General features: G+C 47.7%; 1 protein-coding gene across 1 annotated transcript; it reads right to left on the bottom strand.

Annotated features, from left to right (window-relative positions):
• Window positions 1-8,688: 8,688 nt before the first annotated feature.
• LOC105713666 (homeobox protein NOBOX) lies at window positions 8,689-23,446 on the bottom strand. Its single transcript, XM_064381122.1, is given in 12 exon segments — window positions 8,689-8,990; window positions 9,740-10,044; window positions 10,583-10,811; window positions 11,030-11,115; window positions 11,387-11,493; window positions 11,738-11,805; window positions 11,808-11,939; window positions 12,653-13,320; window positions 15,138-15,632; window positions 16,012-16,139; window positions 16,141-16,148; window positions 23,374-23,446. Coding segments are annotated over 12 exon segments (2,601 nt in total).
• Between the last annotated feature and the right edge of the window lie 25 nt (window positions 23,447-23,471).

The raw sequence follows: 23,471 nt of genomic DNA, 5'->3' as shown, positions 1-23,471 counted from the left end.
ATAGGGTTGTTGTGAAAGAAAGTTACCTAGCAGAGAGCTAGATACAGGATGAATGCTAAATAAACAGCTAGCATCATCATTAATACTTTGCCTAAAGACCGATTTCTGGGTTAAGTAAGCTATTTCGGCTCCTCATGGTCCTGTAAAACATACAAACACACAAAATTGGCTATCATTTATAGCCTTTTACCTGTTAAGGCTCTTTTAGTATTTCTAAAAGATATATTAGCATTCCCAAAGCAAGATTCTTCTATCTGCACTTGAAGTGGAGAATAAAAAAACTAAAAGATTTCCATCTAGACTTGGTCAAGGCATTTATTTTTATTTTATTTTTAAAAAATTGTAAGATAACTTTTAAAATAGAGATGGGAGTGGTGTTGCCATATTGCCCAGGCTGGTCTTGAACTCCTGGACTCAAGACTCAAGTCATCCTCCCACATCGACCTCCCAAAGTGCTGGGTTACAGGCATGAGCCACCACACCTGACCTTGGTTAAGGCATTTTTAGGTAATTATTTAAACCTCAGTGTCTTGCTTTGTGAATTTGGATAATTACATTTATATTTTCACACCTGCTCAACCTCCCCTCTAGGACCTATGGACCTGTTTGGGCTTTTGATCATTTCCCAATCCAGCACCTCTCCGAGCTCTTTCTACCTGTGCCCTCAGGCTGTCCCTGGCAGATATCAATGCCACTTTTTCTTCTACCCAGTGGCCCTTCCCTATGTTGCTGTTTCCATAGGAAACATAGTGAGCCTGTCGAAGACCACTTTTCTTCCTGCTTCGTGCTGCTCCCGCATGCCTTTCTCTTGACCTGAACTAGTTCTCTATGCTGAATAGATCTAAGAGCTGCCTTTAGCCTTTTTAGTCCTCTTCTCTCTTACCCTAGTTCTGTATTTTTCTTACAACAAGGGTGAGTTCTACCCTATGGGGGGAACTTACAGACCCAGTTAACCACATATCTAACCAGATAACTGCAGGAATTTTAACCTCAACATATAGAAACGAAGCTCTCCTTTTTCCTAAATTTGCTTCATCTCTGATATGAGTTGGATGTTTGTCCCTTCCAAATCTTATGTTGAAATGTAATTCCCAGTGTTGGAGATGGGGCCTGGTGGAAGGTGTTTGGGTCATGAGGGAGGATCCCTCATGAATAGCTTGGTGTTGTCCTTGCAATCACAATTGAGTTCTCGCTTTGATTTCATGCCACATCTGGTCATCTGGTTGTTTAAAGGAGTGTGGCACCTTCCTCCTCTTCCCTTGCTTGTTCCCACTATCCCTTTGCCTTCTCTGTGACCCTGAGCTTCCTGAGACCCTCACCAGGCAGATGCCACCACCATGCTTTCTGTACAGCCTGCAGAACTGTAAGCCAGTTCAACCCCTTTTATTTACCCAGCCTAGCAATGCAAAAATGGCACAATACAATCTCCATTATTTTTTCTCAATTATAGCATTTCTTAGTTACCAAAGTCTTACTTTCTTTCAGTTAATTCTCTACCACATTATATTGATTCTGACTGAAATATTCCTCAAGGCTGAGCATGGTGGTTCACGTCTGTAATCCCAGCACTTTGGGAGGCCGAGGGGGGTGGATTACCTGAGGTCAGGAGTTCAAGACCAGCCTGCCAACACAGTGAAACCCCTGTCTCTACTAAAAATACAAAATTAACCAGGTGTGGTGGTGCATGCCTGTTATCCCAGCTACTTGGGAGGCTGAGGCAGGAGAATTGCTTGAACCTGGGAGGCAAAGTTTGCAGCCAACCAAGATCGTGCCATTGCACTCCAGCCTGGGCAACGAGTGAAACTCTGTCTCAAAAACAAACAAAAAAAATTCCTCAAGTCTGTTTACTCTTCTCTCTTCACCCTGCCCTACTCTACACATCTCAGGAAGCTGTCTTAGTAGCCTCAGATTATGTCCCTGCATCTCCTCTCTACATCCATCAATCTCATTCTCTGTTCAACTTTCTAAAACACAAATGTGGGCAAGTCATGCCCGTGAGTTAAAATTGCCAGTGCCGCTGTTTGCCCAAAGAATCATCCTAACCCTCAGCATTGTGTGAGGCTTTTCCCGATCTCCGTCGCAGCTAATCTGCCACCTCAGCCCCTCCACTCCCACCCAGCCATTCCGAGCATCTCCCTCATCTTCTTACCAACCTCAGTGTTCTTACACTGCCTAAACTTTCTGCCTGAAATATCCTTCCTTACCTTCCCTGCTTATCCAAATCCCACTGTTCCTTCATGAGCTAGCTCTAATGCCTTAGACTCGAAAACTTTTTTCTTCCATTTGAGCTCCTGCCACTCTTCGTTCTCAGGCTGGCACCTCACAGCGTCAGCCCCCTGTATTGTGACTGCTCACGTGCACTGTCGGGCAGTTCCCTGAAAGCTGGGAAGAGATTTTGTTTATATTTGTGCTCACTCAGTACTGTCTGTGCGCGTAAATCCCCGTCACCTGATGGAACGGATGTCTGCACTATACCTCAGGGCTTCGCTATAAACTCAAATGAAAGGTTATTTATGAAAGAACAGTATGAACCAAACTACAAACATAAGAATGCTGAATCTCCCGGACTGGCCCTCTGGACTTGAACATCATACTTGCAGGTGGATGAAGAAGGTGCATTATTTCCAGGGAAGCAGATTTATTCTTGACTAACAAAGACCATTTACTTGGAATGGGGCCAACAAAAGTCAAATTGTCTTTTGTAGCCTGTTTCTATTCTGTGTTCCATTTCTGCAAATAATATGTAAATAGACATTTTAAATTAATTCTAATGGGCCAGCTCATAAAATTATCTAAATAACTAATATAAAATATTCAGGGCCAGGTGAGGTGGCTCAGGCCTGTAATCCCAGGACTTTGGGAAGGCAAGGCAGGAGGACCTCTTGAGCTCAGCCTGGGTAATATAGTGGGACCGCCCCCATCTCTACAAAATATCAAAAATTTAGCCGGGCATGGTGGTGCTTGTCTGTAGTCCTAGCTACTCAGGAGGCTGAGGCAACAGAATTGCTTGAGTTTGGGAGGTCAGGGCTACAGTGAGCCATGATCACACCGCTACACTCCAGCCTGGGTAATAGACTGAGATCCTGTCTCAAGTATTTAGCCTACAGGAACAAAAAATATAATGGGAATCAAACAGATTTTAGAACATGAAAGTTTATGGTTTTTTTGGACAGTTGCGGAGCCTGTATGTGAGTTCTAATGGTGAGGGGTGGGGTGGGGGGTTACTAAAAGGCCAGCAATGAACCCAGGACTGTTTAGGAGTCTGAACAGCAAGAAAGTTGGGTAAAACATGGAGGCCAACTTCAGGTTTATCCGTTTAAACTGCAAAGCTAACATGGAGGTAGACGTCATTAGCAAAGTGCTACAACCAGGATTTGCCAGGTTTAGCAAAAGAATAAAAATTTAAACAAATTTAAAATGCAGGATATCCAAATAGTGCAGCAAACATACTTACGCTACAAAATTACTCGTTTTTCTGAAATTCAAAGTTAACTGGATATCCTATATCTGGAAAAGCAGGCTGTAACTCCGATGACTTTAACAACTTTAAGCCTGGTATTATTGACAGGATGGGGCTCGGGGCATTTTGGCAAAAAAGTTGAAGATTCGCATGAACTTTCTTGCTGTAAACAACCAATTTTAGGGCCGCGGTCTAACTAGTAGTAGACTGCCATCTAGTGGAAATATATTAGTAGTGAAAGCTAAACTTGGAGGACTGGACAGAATTTTTTTTTTTCTCCTGGAGTTTGCCGGGAAGGATTCCACTCTGGCCAACTGCGAAGTCCTTAGGTTGCACTGTTAGAGGAGGACAGGGGCGGGGGAAAGGGAGGGCAGGGGGCCGATGGAAAAGGAGCAAGGCTGAAATGCATTTGCCTCGTGTTTAAGCGGAGCAGTGCCTGGACCATTGCTCCATTCCAGCATGCAGAAACTTTTCTCCCTCTCCACATGAAACCAGAATAAAAGCTAGAACTACCTGTAAGAAGCGCAAGATTCTTCCACCTGAAGATGGCTCAAAGTGATGTGGAACAGAAACAAAATTCCAAAGATATAATCACACACTGTTACAACCAGTGACAAAGGAAGTCATCCAAAAGGTAACAATGTGACTACACAGGCAAGCTCAGATCTTGAAAAGGTTGAAAAAATGCAAAACTTGAAAGGAAACACATGCTGGAATTCCAAAGATGGTATCTCAAAGTGAGAAGCCTGGAAGAAACTCCGTGCTGCAAGCATGCTAAAGACCAATACTCACAGTAACACTAGCAATGATAATAATGAAACCAAACTTGGGACAGGAAGAAGAGAGAAAAGAGAAATGTACTCCTGCAGGCAGACATCATGTCAACATAGGATACTACAGACACAGCAGGTGCACTTGAGTTTTATTTCAGACTATCTTCCCAAAGAAATGAAAATATTCTAGAAATTAAGAGTTGGGCCAGGTGCAGTGGCTCACACCTGTAATCCTAGCACTTCAGGAGGCCAAGGCAGGTGGATCACCTGAGGTCAGGAGTTCGAGACAAGCCTGGCCAATGTGGTGAAACCCCATCTCTACTAAAAATAAGCTGGGCATGGTGGAGGGTGCCTGTAAATCCCAGCTACTTGAGAGGCTGAAGCAGGAGAATCACTTGAACCCAGGAGGCAGAGGTGGCAGAGAGCCGAGATCACGCCATTGCACTCTAGCTTGGGCGACAGAGCAAGACTCCATCTCAAAAAAAAAAAAAAGATGGACTTAAAAACCCAAATTGGAGTCTTATAACTTTTAAATCATTCTGTATTTTTTTTCTAGTACAGGACAAGAGATGATTTCTAAGACTTACTAGAGGCAAATATCCTAATTTCCAATGACATGTTTTGTTGAAACTAAAGGACAATACATTTAATGTAAAATCTTACAGAATTCTATGAGATTCTTGAAAGATGGCTTATGAACACTTAGGTAAAACATAACCATAAAAGACAACAGGTGTTCCTTATGAATAAGCCATGCCAAACTAATCCATCGCATTTGTTATATATTTAGGTTTACAAGAATGTTATATTATCAGAGTGCTATACACAGAATATGTTTTTGATTTTATTGAATCCTACAGGAGTTTTATTCCTCAAATCCTTGAGGGAGCTAGTAAAGGATGGTATGGGATGATAATACAGTTTAGGAAGATTTGTAGTAGTTTAACCCTCTACTCAAAAAAGTACCCATTAATGGAGTATTTTCAAAGAGGAGTGCCAAAATGTCCTGTACTGACCTATATCCTGTTTACTTATTAATTATTTAATTATAAAATGTGTAAAACTCCTATAATTTGCAGGCAGAACAAAACTGCAAAAAAAAAAAAAAAAAAAAGCTATTACATAAGAACTCCAGACCATATTAAGCTCAATATTGGGCTAACATTGACAAAATGAAACTGAACAGGCCATATGAATCTCTGTATTAGATTAGAAATGTCAATTCTCCAAGTGCAAAATGAGGAAGGTAAACTGCCTTTAAAACAGCCTCTATTAAAATGACCTACAGGTCATAGTTTTGGACCAAGAAAATGAACCAGCTGTACAAAAATGCTGGTCAGTTTTTAACAGAGACACCATTTGCAGAGTATCCTATTTAATGGGATGACAGCTGTACCAAACTGTTGACTAGACATTTAAAGTCAGCTTCATTTCTGACACTACTCCTAAAAGGAACATGGACAAATTCACATTTATTTGAAAGGAGGCGTCCAGGGTGGCAAAGAGCCCGGAGGCTGAGCCCCATGAGGGCTAGCAGACAAAGCTCCAATCACTGCCCGCAGAAGGCAAAACTTTTGTAATAGGAATGATAGACAGTCCTCAGATTTGCAATTTATTTTGTGTAGTGCTTGGAAAACAAATTCCAGATCCATCAAACTCGATATTGGTGTATTTCTAATAGAAGAACTTTAAGCTGTTCAAAAATTCTGTAGGCTCCTGTGTAAGGGAGTTAGCCCCAAGTCCCAGGCTGTCCACTGAAAAAACAATACTTCTCCCATCAATGGTGGGTAGATGAGATTCCTGCAAGTTAGGAGCTTGGATTTTTTTTCTTTCACCCCTAAGTTTCAATACTTCTAAGAAGTTTTCACCATTTTCTCTTTGTTTAGGGTTTAATTCTCAATTAACTCGTTTTATTTTTAGTATACTATTAGATCATCAACACTTTTTATCTAGGAATTGCATGTAAGACAGACCTCAAAGTTGATTACCCTCCAATTCTTGGTGTTAGATGCTGTTTTTGCTCCATACAGAGGTGCTACTACTCATTGAATATCAGGGGCATGAACCAGTTAAGGTCTGGAGGAGAAAATATCCAGCCACCGTGGAGGGCTTCGAAAGCAACAGAGTGCTCTGATGATTGATGGAAAGAGCAGGTATAATCTTCCATCTATTTCCCCTATGTCTGGTTTTAGGCTGTTCATTTCATGAACCTCATGAGACAGAACGTAAAAAGAGATACGTAAATTTATACTTCTAAAATCTCGGTTATGCATAATACATTGCATAATTCAACAAATATATCCTAATCCATAAATTAAGGATACTGAAATCTGGCTATTACAATCCCCATCACATACAAGCAAAGCCGACCTTCTGGTTTCCTATTTTTGCCCCCTCTGGTGGATTTCTGCATCCTTTCAGAGACATTTTCTCATCAGCTTGCATTGTCTATTGTTTTAATCACACCTCCCTAATCCTTAGACACTCCTCTTATCTATTAGGAGGACATTGATCTTTATAGCTATTTTCTTTCTCCCTTTTCATATTCATCTTCCTGTCCCTTCAGCTTTCTCTGCTTTCAGTTCCACTTCCTGATTCACGTGTCATCTTCCTGTCTCTCCCACCCCCGAGCCTCTTTCCTTTGTTCCCCTCCTGACCTGTTCTTTCCTACCGTAGACCCCTCAGGTCCCTTTCCTCCAATTTCTAGATCTGTGCCTTAACTTTTCCCTTCTGTTTAAATATATTTTAGGGTAGATTTTCTTCTGTGGTTCTCTGCCTCTTTCATCACCCAGTCAGCGTTTTGCTACTTCTCATACCTACTGTCTTCACCCTTCATTCACCTTTCTGGTCCTTTTCAGTTCCATCTCCCAGGCACCACCCACTTCTCTTTTTATACAAATTGATTGCTTACCCTCCTTCTCATGCTCCCTTTAGCCCTTAACATGCACAGAACCAGTAAGTTCTAATTGATGTTTCTTCCTCATTGCCTAATTTGTCATTTGCCTAATTTGGCTCACCCCCACCAGAGGACAGAAGGAAGCTATTCAAGTTCACCGTGAATGCAGAATCACTCTGTGCAATGGAACAGGAGGTGGTATATCCTCCCTCAGTGTCCATTCCTTCTTGAGCTCCTGACCCCTTGCGGAGGCATCTAGGGAGCATTCTCCATCTTTGGGTAAGCTCTCTCTTGTGCCCTCCTCTTCTGACATCTCAACCTATAACCAAACCTCCCGAGATTAGCACCCAATTTCAAAAGGTAACCGTAAACAAATGGAGGAGGTAAAATCGCAGTCTGTGGGTGACAGTTGAGCATGGAATGGTTGGTGATAGTTTTAGGTGATCTCTCAGGTGCCTGGCAAAGTGTCATTTGGTGCCTCTGCAAGCTGGGGTGGGAGAGACAGAAACTATTCTAGATGCTTCATCCTGGCCCAGTGAGGTCTGGACCATTACAGTCTGGGGATGCTGTGGCATCCTCCTCTGCAGGCGAGAACTGTCCCAGCCCCAACTCACCCCCATTCCTCAGGATCTGCCCTGAGGCGGCACCTGGGCAACAGCCCTGCAATCTGCCCCCACTGGAGGCTGGTCTCCCAGGCCACTCCCAGCCCAAATCCCCTTATCCCTCTCATCCCCACCTCCTGTACTGTTCCGTGCTCCCTCACTTATCCTTCTCCACCAGATATCCTGGAGGATATTTACTTGCTATGCTCAGAGCGCTCCACAGCCCCCACCCCCCGACACACAAAAAGAACTGTGGGAAAGTAAGTCATAGTTCACGATACCACAGAAGTAACCTCAGATAGTCTCAGGCTTCTCTTGTGATCGGGTCCCTACAGGGCGCAACTTCCAGAGCAAGGTCCAGACTCAGATTTGCTCAGGTTCAGTCATGGGTTTGGGAATAGAATATGGTTAAATGTCAGGACATTTTCAGAAGGAAGAGCCCAAGATGCCCAGTTCCTTCTTTAGTGGGAGAGATAAGCCCAGGGAAGGGGCCCTCCATGTGGTCACGCCCAGTGGTGCCCCAGCTGAGAATGACATCCAACAACTGCTTGGCCGAGTGGAAGAAAAGGCAGAAAATGGAGCTCTTCATTAGTGTGAGTGCGGAGACGCATAACCACAGAGAAGACCCCACGGTGGACTAGTTTACTGCTTACAGTGGACGCTCCAGCTCAGTCATCAAGCAAGGATAGGAAACAAACAAAAACACCTGATACAACGTTCATAAGTAACACAGGCCACCTGCTTTCCTCAGGAACCCCACATAGACGTGTGGAGAAAAAGAAAGGGCCCTCCCTCTTCCTTCTTATATCAGCAAGACGAGCCTATGCAGGGGAAACGTCCAACTCCCCGCTCAGTCTACAGAGTCCACACTCTTTCCCAAACCTCCAACCCCTGTCCTCTGAGTGGGTCCAATCCTATCCCACCAAACAGCCCCTTTTCACTCTTTGGCCCCCGTAACTAGGGGACATGGCTATTCTTGTCATTCCCTCTGGCCTCCTCCAGTGCTGACGGCTGATCCAGGGAAGCAGCCAGTGGTTCCTCTTTTGCCTTGCTCAATAAGGGCCCGGTCCCTGGCCTGGCCCCTTCAGGCAGCCGGGAGAGACCAGACGAAGGCTGCCTGCCCAGAGCCTGAGTGCAGGGAGCCGGAAATAGATCAGGAAAGTAGCCATCACCTCCTGGGGGGTGCCCCAGAGCTTGCGGGCAGAACGGACCAGGGAAGGGCAGTTCTGGCAAACAGGAGTCACTCCAGGAGGCTGCACCTGTGGGGTCAGAGGATGGAGGAATTATCAGACAGAACTAAGAGTATCAACTATCATTCAGGGTGTTCTTCAACAGATGCCCCCCACACCCCAACACACATAGACACAGCTTAGGACTCAGTGTGTTAGACACAGCTTAGGACTAAGTCTGGGTGAAACTCAAGCCTCAGGCTCTGTCCTCAGAACCACAGGTGCTCCTGGACTCAAGGTCCTGTGGTTTAGTGACATTGACACAAGTGAACCATGGATCAGGCCAATGCTGTCTCATACATGCAACAAGGAGACCAGGAACCCCCTGATCTTTCCCTGCCTTCTGCTAGAATCTAGTTTTAATATGACAGATGTTTCTAGGACTTCAGAGATCCAAGTGGCCCTGTAGAATATTAGCTGCCATCTACTCTAGGCCAAGTATTTTTGTTTCTAATACTCACCAAATCCCTCCCTGACATAGAACTATCAATCCCATTTCGGAGTCCCGGAAACTGAGACTTGGCAGAGCTAGTAACTGGCTGGGCTGGACCTCAAACCTGTTTTCCTAATGCCAGACTCCAGAGTTCTCTGCTAACTCTGCTCTGCAGCCTCTGCAGAATTTGAGGAAGAAGAGCTTAGTCAAGAGAACTAGGGGCAAACAAAAGGTTTCACTCACCATCCATGACCTGCCTCAGTCTACCCTCCAGATAAGGTGGCTCTCTGTCCCTTTCCCACCTTCCTCAATCACAAGGGGACCTTCTCTCCCAGCCCCAACTCACCCATATTCCCAGCAGGCGGTTGCATCAGGATCTGCCCCGAGGAGGCGCCTGGGCAATAGCCCTGTGACGTGCCCCCGCTGGAGCCGCAGGGAAATGTAAACAGAGAGTCTTCAGGCGGTGGAAGCGTCAGTGAACTGGGCATGGAGAAGGGGAAACTGGGGAGGTAGGGAAACTGGGGCTGAGGGGGTTGGAAAAGCGGGGTCTGTGGAGCCTGGGAGAACTGGAAGGGCCCTGGCTGGTTGTTCTGTTGGTAATCCTGGGGCTCCAGCTCTTCCAAATATGAACAGAGGGGTGGCAGGGCAATGCTGCAAGGACAGAGGAACGGGTGGTGAGGTGCAGGGGTGGGGGAGCTGTGGGGTGGGGGGGTTGCGGGGGTGGGGGAGCTGCGGGGGTGGGGGGGTTGTGGGGGTGGGGGAGCTGCGGGGGTGGGGGGGTTGCGGGGGGTTGCGGGGGTGGGGGGGCTGTGGGGGTTGGGTTGGGGGGTTGTAGGGGTGGGGAGCTGCAGGGGTGGGGGAGCTCCCTGTTCCTACCACAGTAGCCGAGTCCCTTCCTCGCACCTCCTTCCCATCTCCATGGTGACCCCAGCCTTGCAAGGCCACTGTAGCTGCCTCTTCTCCCTCTTCCTGCTCTTAGCATCTTGCCCTTGTTTCTGCTCTATTGCTGTGACCTCCCCCCCATCCCCAGGTCATTCCCAGCCCAGATCCCCTTATCCCTTTCATCGCCATCTCCGGCACTGCTCTGGCTCCTCTCAGTTAACCCTCTCCCCTCTCAGGGTCTATCTTCTCTCCATCTATACTGCCCACCCCCGATAACTCCAGTGATCTACCCCCATAAGTTCCTTACCTTGTCCCCCACGACCCACAGGGGCCATTCTTGTGGCTGCTGTCACTGCCGGCAACGTCCATCAGCAGCGGCATCAGTTGGGGGGTGTGGACAGGGCCAAGGGGGAAAGGAAGGTTGGCCCTTCGCACAGGTGGGGGGCTGAAGAGAGGAGGAGTTGCCACCCTCTGAGCACCCTCACTGGGTTGGGTGGGGGCCAAAGTCTGGTCAGAAGTCAGCAGCATGGGGGGCTCTAGGAACAAGGCAGAGAGGGGCTATCAGGGTAAGGAAATGGGAGGCAGGTTTGGGATTGCTGAATGGTAGACAAGCCATGCCCAGGTCCCCCTGAATAGGCCCCGCTGGCCCCAAACACTGGAGGACTCCAATCACTCCCACCTCCATCAAACAAGGCCCCTCTGTCTTCACTAGCTTTAGCTGCCATTTCCCCCGGCTCTGAAGGTGGGAGCTCACCTGGAAAGGTATCCAGAGGGGCCTCCTGAGGGAAAGGGTCAGGCTTTGGCTCTACGGGCACAGAAGGCAGGAGCTCAGCTGTAGAGCTGGAGGCAGGAAGAACGAAGACTGTAGCTTTGGTGGTCTCTGGCTTTGCACAGGTGCCTCATTGCTGGGAGAGACACCAATTCCCAAACTCTGCCTCCTACAGGGCACGGGAAACTTCCCAACCCCATGGCAGCCAAAATCCCTCTAAATCTTAGCTGGCAACCCCAGGACTCATGCCTAGCCTTCCAACACTCTCTTTCTAGACCAGGATCCCAGCTCAGACCCTACTTCTACCCACAGGGATGATACAGAAAGAGGAGAGAGTCTTACCTGCACTGACTGCTGGCAGGGCCAGGGGCTGCAGGATTGTCCTTGCTTTCTTTCCCATTCAGTTTCTCTGTTTTTCGCCACTTGGCCCGGCGATTCTGGAACCACACCTATAGGGGGAAAGGTGCTTGAAGAACTGGAGAAAAGGGGCAGAGACTGAGGCTTAGGTCCCGGCTGTTGCACAAGCAGCTACAGGACTTTGGAAGGTCACTCCAGCACTCTGCTTCCGAGGCCTCTGTCAGGCTGGTTTTATTAAAAGTCTCTTCAGTGCCTTCCGTCCTGACGGTCTCAGGCTGTGGCACCCTGGAAACAGTCAGGGACGCAGCCACATCTGAGGCTCAGTTCAGCTCCTACCCTAGCTGCCACTGAGCACTGGCTCTGCAACTTGGGAGTTTCCTTGATGGGCCCTCGTCCACCCCACCTGCCACCAGTGAGCCGGCCCCCTTTACCATGATGCGCTGGGGGGTCACCCCCACCTTCTGGGCAATCTCCCGGCGTTTATCACTGTCAGGATAGTGATCTTCCTGGAATATCCTCTCTAGCTCCTCCAGCTGATCTGGAAGAAGAAGAAACATGTGTGAGGAGGACAAAGGCCAGTGACAGGCAGGAGAGGAGACAGATGCTTGCCAAGTATCTCTAGCAGATGGGGCTACTGTCCCTAACCCAACACCTTCCCAAAGCCTTTTTCCTATTGGGCTGGGCCTTCTGGCTCGTGAGTGCTGCAGCAGAGAGCTGTGTGATACTTACTTTCCTTACTCTTCTACCCTCGTCACAACCGCATTTTCTTTTTTTCTGAGATGGCCCAGGCTGGAGTGCAGTAGCGCGATCTCAGTTCACTGCAACCTCCGCCTCCTGGGTTCAAGGAATCCTCCTGATTCTACCTCCTGAGTAACTGGGATTATAGGCACAAGCTACCACATCTGGCAAATGTTTGTATTTTTAGTAGAAACAGGTTTTCACCGTATTGGCCAGGCTGGTCTCAAACTCCTGACTTCAGATGATCCACCTGCCTCAGCCTCCCAAAGTGCTGGGATTACAGGTGTGAGCCACTGTGCCTGGCTCCAATCTCATTTTCTGATGTGATAACCCAACCTTCCCTCTGAGGGTCAGAGATAGTGGCACTACCACAACCCAAGAGAGAATCCAGGACGAAGTGACATACGAACTAACCACATCCGTCTGGTCTCCTGGGCTACAATCTTCACGCAGCCCCACTTTCCCAGGATGACCCCAGATCTTTTGAATTTCCTCTCACCTTTAGGGACTTACCTGAGCGGTATAGGGTTCGTGTCTTTTTCCTAAGTTGGCAGGTCACTTCCGGGGGCCCCTGCTTCTGCTCTGTGTTTTGATTGCTCTGGGCCAATGTGCTGAGGAGGTTGGCCAGGTGACAGGGGCCCCGACCCGACCCACAGGGCACTGGGTTGTGTGTAGCACGGGCTGAGCTAGGGACACCAGGAGATGATATTGGGGCCAGACCCGTGGCATTAGGCTTTTTCTGCTTCCCCGGGGCTGGAGGATAGGACCCCTTTCCTGTCTTCACCTCTTCCACTGGGAGGGAACGATCTTCCCCCTGAGGCTGGGGTCTGGAGCGGGCTAGAGTTCTGTCTTTGTGGGGAGCCCGGGAGCTGGGGTGTGGGCACAGTCTCCCAGCATCAGCCCCAGCGGGTTCTCCAGAGACTGCTGGCAGCTTCTTCTCTCCTGAGAGGGTGCAGGAGGGTGGCAGTTCCTCCCTCTGAGTATCCTGAGCATGAGGGGCTGAGTCCTGTAGCGGTTCCTCCTCCTTGTGTCCTGTGGCCAGGGGCTTGCCTCCAGCTTCCTGGCCTGTGGGGAGCCAACATCCGCTGACTTTAGCACCAGGGAGAAGGAAGAACTGGACCAAGAGGAAGTATTGCTTCCTGCTCTGCAAACAGTTTGATCTTAGGCTTTCATTTGTCCACCTATCAAATGGGGTAATAATTTCACACCTACCTTTCTAATTTGACTATTGTGAGGATTAAATCAGATAACCCGACTCTTTGGAAAAATGTAGACAAATATGTGCAATTCTGAGAAGGACTTAGCTCATGTTATCTCCTAATTTGGGGGAGAACTCCCTATGAGTTCCCTTTTTCCCAGACACCAGGCATATGAGTTTGAGGACTGTTCAGGGGTCTCCAACGGACCATGTTGGGGCTGGGGGTGGACAAGGAAGACAAAGAGAAACAGACTGCCAGAGATTCTGCTTCTCCCAAGGCCGGATGCAGTTCGCACTGCGTGTTACGCATTATTGCTTGGAGACGGGACAAGGCAGGATTTGATGGTCCCCAGCAGCTGGGGCAAGAGCATCAGAGGCAATAACAGGGACAACCAGAGAACTCTGTCTCTGCCAACCCTCCTCAGCCCCATACATGCCCCGACCTCCCCCACAGCTCATCCATCTTCTCCCCCTCCCTGCAAAGCAGAATCTCACTCCCTGGTCAACCTCTTTTTCAAGTAAGGAAATTGCAGCCTAGCTAGAACTAAAACCCTTACTACCTAAAGCTTGGCTTCCTTTCTGTGAGCTGACGGATGCGTCAGGAGCTTACCATATTCCAGGCATGGCGCTAAGCACCTTTCCAAGATTAGCACAGTGACTATTTAAGCTCTATTAATATTGCTTTCTAGCAGATGAAAGAATGAGGATGAGCCGGTAGAGTAGTATGTCCAAGATCACACAGCACCCTGAGTGCATACTCTGTGTACTTAATCATGACATGGAGTCCCTCCTGGGGCCATCAAATGATGCCCCCACCTTCACCTCCCAACTGACTTATAATCTCAAGAACTCCCAGCTCAGGGAGCTGCTTTATCATTTCCAAGTAAATTGGAACATTTGTAATGAATGCTAAGTAGTGACTAAGAGCTATTGTTACTTTAATGAAAACTGCGAGATAGGTCTTAAGGAATAGTTTTTTTTTTTTTTTTTTTTTGAGATGAAATCTCACTCTGTCACCCAGGCTGGAATGCAGTGGCATAATTCTGGCTCACTGCAACCTCAGCCTCCTGGGTTCAAGCTTCCTGAGTATATGGGATTACAGGTGGATGCCCCCACACCTGGCTCATTTTTGTATTTTTAGCAGAAATGATTTCTCCATGTTGGCCAGGTTGGTCTCCAACTCCTGACCTTAGGTGATCCACCTGCCTGGGCCTCCTTAAGTGCTGGGATTACAGGCATGAACCACAGCGCCCAGCCCTAGGAATGAGGGAAGGTCATGGGCAAAGGTGCTGTTCCAAGTCCTTTCCTAGGGCACAGGCTGGACCTGACTTGCATGAGAGGGACTGGGCTGGTGAAGAGGGTGAGCAGGCCCCTATGGGGTGAAGGGACAAAGCTGGCTGGTGGTGTGAGGAAGGAGGAACAAATTTGTTTATGACATTTTAGGAGAGCTTGTACTGTAGCAAAAACCCAGCACTGTGGGTGCTCCGTAGAGCGTGTCCTATGGGAGTGATGTGCCTTAGTAAGAAGGCGACAGGTATCAGACCCCAGACTAGAATCCTGGGGCTCCCAGGTTTCTCTCCCCTGCGCGCTGGGAGATTAGGGGGCTGCAACCCCAAAGCGCAGGGCGAGGTCGGCTTCCTCCCACCTTACCCTACCCTACCCCACCCCACCGGACTCCATCCGGCCCTCGGCCTCCAGAAGCTCTGAGGTCGTCTAACGCTGACCTGGGGACCACAGGCCTCCCCCCTCGCCGAGCCCCCCAAGCCGGACCCCCTTGCGCGCTGGGGACTCCGCGCTCACCCCGCGGTCCCTGGCAGGGATCCTTCGTGGGTTCCATGGCCTGGACTCTCGCCGCCGCGGCCGGCCCGTGCTGCACAGGTGCGGCCTAATGAGGCCTCACGGGGCCGGCAGGTGTGCAGCCCGCACGGGCCGGGGAGCCGCAGCCCGAGGCTGCGCCCCCTCACCCCCACCCCCAGGGCGAGGCCGGCCCGGGAGGCTCCGCTGGAGCAGCTGCGAGGGCGGGGAGGACCCGGGCCTGGGCGCCGGCTGCTCCCCTCCCCCGCCGGCCAGGCGCCAGGCCCAGGTGCGGGTCTCCTCCGGGCGGCCCCTCCCGCGGCGGGGCTGGAGGGCGAGGCTGAGGCGGGCGTGGAGGACCGGAGCGAGGCCAGCCGGTGGTCTTCGGAGGGCTGGCGTGGGCTCACCCACACCCTAGGGCGGACTCGGTCCTGGGTCATGGCTAAAGCCTGTGCTCCAAGCCCTTTCCTGTGGACTGGAAGGCGATTTCTAGAGCCACTCCTCAAAGGGGTCCCCAAGCGCTGGGTTGCCTAACTCCCACGCTAGAGCCTCTCCAAGCCTCCGTCTTAGCCTAAGGCCCTGTCCTGATTTTTTTTATTTTTGAGATGGAATCTCACTCTGTGGCCCAGGCTGGAGTGCAGTGGCGCCATCTCAGCTCATGGCTCACTGCAACCTCCTCCTCCCGGGTTCAAGCGATTCTCTTGCCTCAGCCTCCTGAGTAGCTGGGATCACAGGCGCCTGCCACCACGCTCAGCTAATTTTTGTATTTTTAGTAGAGACGGGGTTTCACCATGTTGGTTAGGCTGGTTTAGAACTCCTGACCTCAAGTAATCCACCTGCCTCCGCCTCCCAAAGTGCTGGGAATACAGGCGTGAGCCACCGCGCCAGGACTGATTGGAGGGTCTCCACTGCACAAGGCCTGCGGCAGATGATGAAGAAGGAGCTGAGAGAGCCACAGACTCCATAGATCGGATGCAGTGCACACAGAGGAAATTCAGGTACAGCCAGAAGGCGGCCCTGCCAGGGAAGGTGTGGTCACTGTGTTTTCATCCATTTGATGTTTCGGTTTTATTCTCTAAAAATGGAAGGGTCTTTTTTAGGGGAGATCTCACAGGGGTGAATCCTTATGATTCCTGCTTCATGGAATGTTTCTTAACATCTTCATACCAGCAAAATCAGAATTTAAAAATTCTTGCCTCTTATTCTGAGTGGTGGAGGGTAGAAAGTCAGCGTGCTGGCCAGAAAGAAACAGGTGCTTGGAGCTTGGTGGGGAGCGGGGCGGCCTGGAACAGAATACAGGTGTTTTGCTTTAAGGGTTTAAAAGACTCTGGACACCACGTGCTTTCATGCTGAAATCAGCTGTGGGTACATTTTCCTATTCCTTAAATTGCCTTGAGGGGCTTGGCCTACACATGTGGACTTTGGAGGGTTGTGAGAGCTTCAGTTCTTTCTGGAACACAAAAATGTAAACTAACTGCAAATATGATCAAGTCTTCAGGCATCTGCTGTTTTATTCTGTTGCCCTCCGTAAGGCAGATAGCCTCTGGTTTATGAGACGTTCAGATAGGTGGGGAGGCGTTCAGTTAGGTGGGGCCCAGTTTCTCTGCTAGAAATGAGGCATTCCAAGACAAGTGAGCAAGGTCTGGGGGGAACTGATGTTGCTTCCAGGATCATTCGATGGTGAAAAATCAGGACCATTTGGTGGTGACATGGTAAATGGAACGCAGGCACTTCCTTGCTCACAGAAGCTTGCTGGTGGAGGGAGATCATCAAATGATCATGTCGGGACGGTGTGGTCAGTGGTGACTTAGAAGTGTGAAAGGCTAATATGGAGCATGGAGGAGCAGGAACCCCTTCTGGACTAGGAGAAGGCGACACGTGGGCTATGAGCTATGGAGTTGACCACATCGCAGTCCCGCTTAAAACCGGATAGTCCCGTAATCCCAGTACTTTGGGAGGCTGAGGCGGGCGGATGACAAGGTCAGGAGATCAAGACCATCCTGGCTAACACAATGAAACCTCGTCTCTACTGAAAAAAAAAATACAAAAAAATTAGTTGAACGTGGTGGCACGTGCCTGTAATCCTAACTACTCCGGAGGCTGAGGCAGGAGAATCACTTGAACCTGGAGGTGGAGGTTGCAGTGAGCCGAGATTGCGCCATTGTACTCCAGCCTGGGTGAGAGTGAGACTCCGTCTCAAAAAAAAAAACCAAAAAACAAAAAAAACCCAACAGTGACCCCTGACTGCCAGGATAAACGCCAGGCTGTGAGGTCTGGGCCTTTTCCCTGGATCCTCAGCTCCCTTGTGTTGCCCACCCGGGTATTTCAATGGCGTTGTGTGTGTTTGTGTCTTTTGACCTAATGTTTCTCAAAGAATGCTCTTAAAACCCCCAGGTCAGACTTTCTTAGGGAATTTGATTAAAATGGAGGCCATCCCCGGAAATCTTAATTGGCTGGTCCAAAGAGATACCCAGAAATATCTACTCGAAGCCCCTCGGGTAACTTTTGTACATTTCAGAATTTTTTAGACCCTGCAAAAACAAAGTCAGTTAAAACTATCCTGGGGATGGGAGTGGTGCAGGGGATGGTCGGGGCCTGTGCGGCGAAAGGAAATGACCTTTTGTTCTTTACGGCGGTGTCTGCTGCAGTGAGAAGCTGGGTGCAATTAATTTCTTAACAGATTATTCTATCACATTAAACTGAAAATAAGCCATCCTTTTCTGCTGTCATTTATGGTATATTTCCTCTCTCCAGCTGGCTCCCCTCTGCCAGGGTGAAGGTCAGAAAGCAAAGATACAAATTGTCCATAGGCCGGATGGCACCCTTCCACAAACTGTGAAAGATACAGGGTCTAACTCTACAAAATATTAACATAGAAACTTAGGGAATTTAAAATGTTGGCATTTTTCAAGCTGAGCACAGTGGCTTATGCCTGTAATCCCAGCACGTTGGGAGGCTGAGGCAGGCAGATCACTTAAGGTCAGGAGTTTGAGACCAGCCTGGCCAACATGGTGAAACCCTGTCTCTACTAAAAATACAAAAATTAGCTGGGTGTGGTGGCATGTGCCTGTAATCCTAGTTACTTGGAAGGCTGAGGCAAGAGAATTGCTGGAACCTGGGAGGTGGAGGTTGCAGTGAGCTGAGATCACGCCACCTCATTCCAGCCTAGGTGACAGAGTGAGACTCTGTCTCAAAAATAAAAAAATTTAAAAACTGGCATTTTTCCAAACACAGAAACTTTTTTTCCTACAAATAATATAGCTGGATGTTTTGTTTATTTACTTGAAGAATTTTATTGAATGGTTGCAAGTGAATTTTATCTAAGATGTTCATTGCATGGGAAAATATCTTGATGAGTTTTGTTGGGAAGGTGTTGTGTTTTCGATATATCCTATTAAGTCGTATCTTCCATGGATCAACTTCAGGTGAAGGAGGTTTGTCATGGAAGTTAAAATACTGGCTAGAGAAAAAAGACTGCTCAATTATATGGAGGACCACAAGGTATTGTTTTAGGAGAACTGGGGCTATTTCTTCCTAAGTCCTATTTGGTTGCATTTCATCTTTGTGATCTGCTGACTAGTTCATAGACTCAATCAACTTTGTTTAGAGGACAGGGAGGTTTTCTTTTTATTGTAGTTTTTTTTTTTTTTTCCTAGTTTCTTAGTGTTAGATGCTTGGTGCCACAAAATAAAGTTAGCACTGAGACAAGGGATCTCTCAGCAAAGCAATTTTTACTTCCTGCACTGCAAGAAGGGTACCCCCGATAACCATCTTGCCACGAGAGTACAATGAACAAAGGAAAAGACACATTTATCCTTTACCCATTTGGGGTTGTCCTTACTGCTGTGTCTGATCTCTGTTGGTTGGAGCCAGACCTCACAATCTAAACTAAAACCCGATTGGCGAATAACTTAAAACTTTTTAAATAGGTAAGGGACATGCCTGTGAGCATGTCCAGCACAGATATCTTGGTTAAAGTTCAAGGACATAGAATGTACTACATGCCTGTAAGCATGGCATGTGTAACAGCTACATAGGATAGGGCTTAACAAAGAGTTGTTAGTAAATTTATTCTTTAACAAGAAAGGAAACTTTGGAGAGGAAATTTCCTACTTCCCACACTTAGTTTTCAGAGCCAGACTATATACCACTACCACCGTGCACTTAGCAAGAGCCATTTATTCCAACATCTTTTCTCAGATATGAGAATGCCAGAACAAAAAGAAAGGTGTCTGATTCTAAAAAATAGTAATTTGTTTTTTCAGTCTATGAAGACAAAAGTGAAATAAGTGTTCTTGGTCCTTCTCCCTCTCTCTCTCTCTATAATAAGAAAAATAACCTGAAGGAGGCAGATGATTGAGAACATTTTTTGAAGCAAAACCACAAGGTAATGTGTTCTGGTTCTGTGGGCCACACCCCGGTGTAGGCAGCAGCAGGTCACTGGAATACCTAGGACCAGAAAGGCAAGAATAAGTTGTGAAAGACCAGGTAGAAAGCTGCACAGTCCCTGGCCAGGGGGATCATAATCATAGTCACAGCAAGCATGGGAGGTCAGGGCCCCCGGAAACCACCAGGAAGAGAAGACCTGTCCAAGGCAGAGAGAGCGAAGTGAAGCCTGAGCCAGGCACATGCTCAGGGACCAGCACTGCCAGAGCCCTGGCTAGTGGCTGGATGATTGGATACATACTGAGGACCGATGGAGGGAAAAAGTGAATGGTCCTGCAGACTGGGAGAGATACTGGAAATTGTCAAAGTCTCTCCCCAGGGACTTCCTTTGCAACCCCAGAAAAGGACGTTTTCAGGTTTGCTGTGAAGGGAATTAAGAACACCTGGGTAGTGTGGAAACTGCTGGGCAGGGCGAGGACAAGTTCTGGCGTGAATAAGTGAGCGTCGTAACTTCTAATGCCCTTGCCCCAGACGCTCAGGATAATGTGCTTATAACGAGAATGGTGACCAGGTTTTAAACATTCTGCTGCTGCTGCTATTGTTTACAATTGATTGCCACTGCTGGTGTTTTGTAATTTAGAATGTACTTTCACATCTGTTCTGATTTCTCCTCCTGATGTGCCTGAGTTTTGGAGGCACGTTCTTCTTTCTGTTTTATTCTAGTCTTCTCCAGGATTGTAATCGCTGTTGCTAATTATAGCATGGCATTCAAGGACCCCTCGAAACTCGGCCCCAACCTTCACTCAGGCTTCCTCTTTGGCTACCACCCCTCTCCTGCCCCCCAGCCTCCTCCACTCTTCCAGGCTTTTTCCCCAAGCTTTTAGTCCTTAGAAATGGCCGTGTCTTCTCAGGGTCACAGATCAAGCTGCTTATCAGCATGAAACATCTTTTTTTTTTTTTTTTTCTCCTGGCAAAATCTTACTCATACTCCAAAGCCCAACCCAAATATTCTCTTTCTGGAGAAGCCTGGCTCAGCCTTCCACAGCCAGAATTAACTGCCCCTTCCTAGATCCTCCCCCTTGCACTGTGTTTACATTTGTATTACATCACTGGACACAGGCTGAACTGATGAGCGCTTTGTGAATTCTCCACTGGATTGGGAGTTCTTCGAGGGTAACGTGCATCTATTCGTGCCAGGTGCTTTCTTCTTGCTTTATAAGTATCAACTCATTGAATTCTAACAACACTATGAGGTTTTATTACATGAATATCCCCATCTTATTGAAGAAACTGTGGCATAAAGAGTTTCATACTTCTGAAAGCTCACAGTGGCCACCTCAGATTTGAACCCAGTTAGTCTGGTTCCTGCCTGCACTCTTAAACACCAGGCTACACTGTTTATTTGACTGTATCAATCACTATGCCGGGATAGTGAATCCCACATGGGGGATGGATCATTGTTCAGTGACAAAAAGTTGGCCACTGCCAGGGTAGGCAGCAGGGGAAGGAAGTGGCTGTGAGTTGAAAAGGGTAGCAGCAGTGATGGAACGGTTCTGAATTTTGGCTGTAGTAGTGGTTCCACACGTCTACATACAAGATAATACTGCACAGAACTGGCAGGGCGCAGTGGCTCACCCCTGTAATCCTCCAAGCACTTTTGTAGGCCGAGGTGCGGGGATGATGAGGTCAGGAGATCAAGACCATCCTGCTCAACGTGGTGAAACCCCGTCTCCACTAAAATGCAAAAAGTTAGCTGGGCGTGGTGGCACGCACCTGTAGTCCCAGCTACTTGGGAGGCTGAGGCAGAGGAATAGCTTGTAACAGGAGGCAGAGGTTGCAGTGAGCCAGAGGAATAGCTTGTAACGGGAGGCAGAGGTTGCAGTGAGCCAGAGGAATAGCTTGTAACGGGAGGCAGAGGTTGCAGTGAGCCGAGATGGCACCATGGCACTCCTGCCTGGCAACAGACCAAGATTCTGTCTTAAAAAAAAAAAAAAGAAAGAAAAACTGCACAGAACTAAATACACACATGAGTGCATGAAAAACTGGTGAAATCTGAGTAAAGTCACAGATTGTATCAAAGTCAATTTCCTGGTGTGGTTTGTACTGGAGTGACAGAGGGTGTAAAGCGGAGAAAGGGTATATGGAATCCCTGTATTGTTTCTTACAACTGCATGTGAATCTATAATTATCTCAAAAAGCAGGAAAATAGTTGATCCTAGTGTTCTGACCACAAGTTTGGTTCTCCTGGACTTGGTTAAATATAATTCACAGAAATAATATTTTGTGTATAGTAGCATTATTAACCTTTGGTTGATGGTAACTTTAACATATAGATTTAAATTGTAGCTACATCTTTAACAGGGGTGTGGGTAGGCAGGCAGAAGAATTTATGTCTAATTTGTTCTAAAAGTAAAACAATAAACATGCCTCATAATAGGAATGCAAATTTATGAGAAAAAGAATGGTAAATATTGAACAATTAGAAAAGGAAAAAGATGCTATTTCTCATCAAACAACAGTATCAGATATTAACAATTTGGTGCATTTCCTCACAGTATTTTTTCCTTTATTGCTGTTTTGTATATGACCTTCATGATTATAATTACACTCCATATATAATTTCAAGTATTTCTCCCATAGAATGTTTCATAGTCTTCAGAATTTATTGAGTAGCTATACTATGATACTGTAATTTAACTGTTTTCCAACTGTCAGAGCAATCTTTTTTTTTTTTTTGAGACAGAGTGTCGCTTTTTCGCCCGGGCTGGAGTGCAGCGGTGTGATCTCCGCTCACTGCAACCTCTGCCTTCCAGGGTTTCAAGTGATTCTCCTGCCTCAGCCTCCTGAGCAGCTGGGGCTACAGGTGCACACCACCATGCCCAGCTAATTTTTGTATCTTTAGTAGAGACGGGGTTTCACCATGTTGGCCAGGATAGTCTTGAACTCCTGACCTTGTGATCTGCCTGCCTCGGCCTCCCAAAGTGCTGGGATTACAGGCGTGAGCCATGGAGCCCAGATGTGCAATCTTTTTAACTTAAATATTATATGTTTTTAAAATTTAAAAAGGTAAATTTGAAATAAAACTTGTATCTTTTTTTTATTAATGGCTTTAAAAAAAATAAAAACCTTTTACAGGCTGGGTGTGGTGACTCATGTCTGTAATCCCAGCACTTTGGGAGGCCGAGGCGGGCGGATCATGAGGTCAGGAGATCGAGACCATCCTGGCCATGATGAAACCTCGTCTCCACTAAAATACAAAAAATTAGCCAGGCGTGGTGGCATGTGCCTGTAGTCCCAGCTACTCAGGAGGCTGAGGCAGGGGAATCACTTGAATCTGTGAGATGGAGGTTGCAATGAGCCAAGATTGTGCCACTGCATTCCAGCCTGGTGAAAGAGCAAGACTCTGTCTCAAAAAAAAAAAAGAAAAAAAAAACCTCTTCCACTTGGTTATTGATCTATCTATCTATATATTTAATAGTCCCAAGCCCATGAGAAGCCATGAAGTTGCTCATTTCACAGGTGTAGACAGGCTGCCTGGCTGGCCAGTGGACTGTTAAGGGTAACTTGAAGAAGGAGTCTGGGATTCCGAGGTCATAAACTTGACAGCCAGCAGGGCAGCTTTAGTGAGAGGCAGAAAGTGCTGCTGAACAAGGTATTTTTACCTCCTTTGGTATCTTGGAGCTGTACCAGTTCTGCTGGTGGCTTGATAGACTTTTCTGATGTTTGGGTCTAGGGTCAATGGCTCCCAAGAGAGGGTGCTCTGCCAAGAGTCTTCAGCGTATGGGAAGACAACTCTGTCTTCTGTCCGGAGTGTGATGCTCACAATTTTCCTGTTGCTTCCAGGACACGAGCTCACCCTCCTGGGCTTTGAAGTCATCCTTGCCTCTGGTGTCCCAGGTACCCTCCAGGTCTGGTGACGTTAGTGTCATGGGAGAGCCATGTCATGGTCAGCAG

This window comes from Aotus nancymaae, unplaced genomic scaffold (assembly GCF_030222135.1).
Source record: "Aotus nancymaae isolate 86718 unplaced genomic scaffold, 86718_ANA_hifiasm-v0.15.2.pri h1tg000002l, whole genome shotgun sequence".
Lineage (NCBI taxonomy): Eukaryota > Metazoa > Chordata > Mammalia > Primates > Aotidae > Aotus > Aotus nancymaae.
Note: the sequence above shows the minus strand (reverse complement) of the source record. Positions and strands in the feature narration are given on the sequence as shown.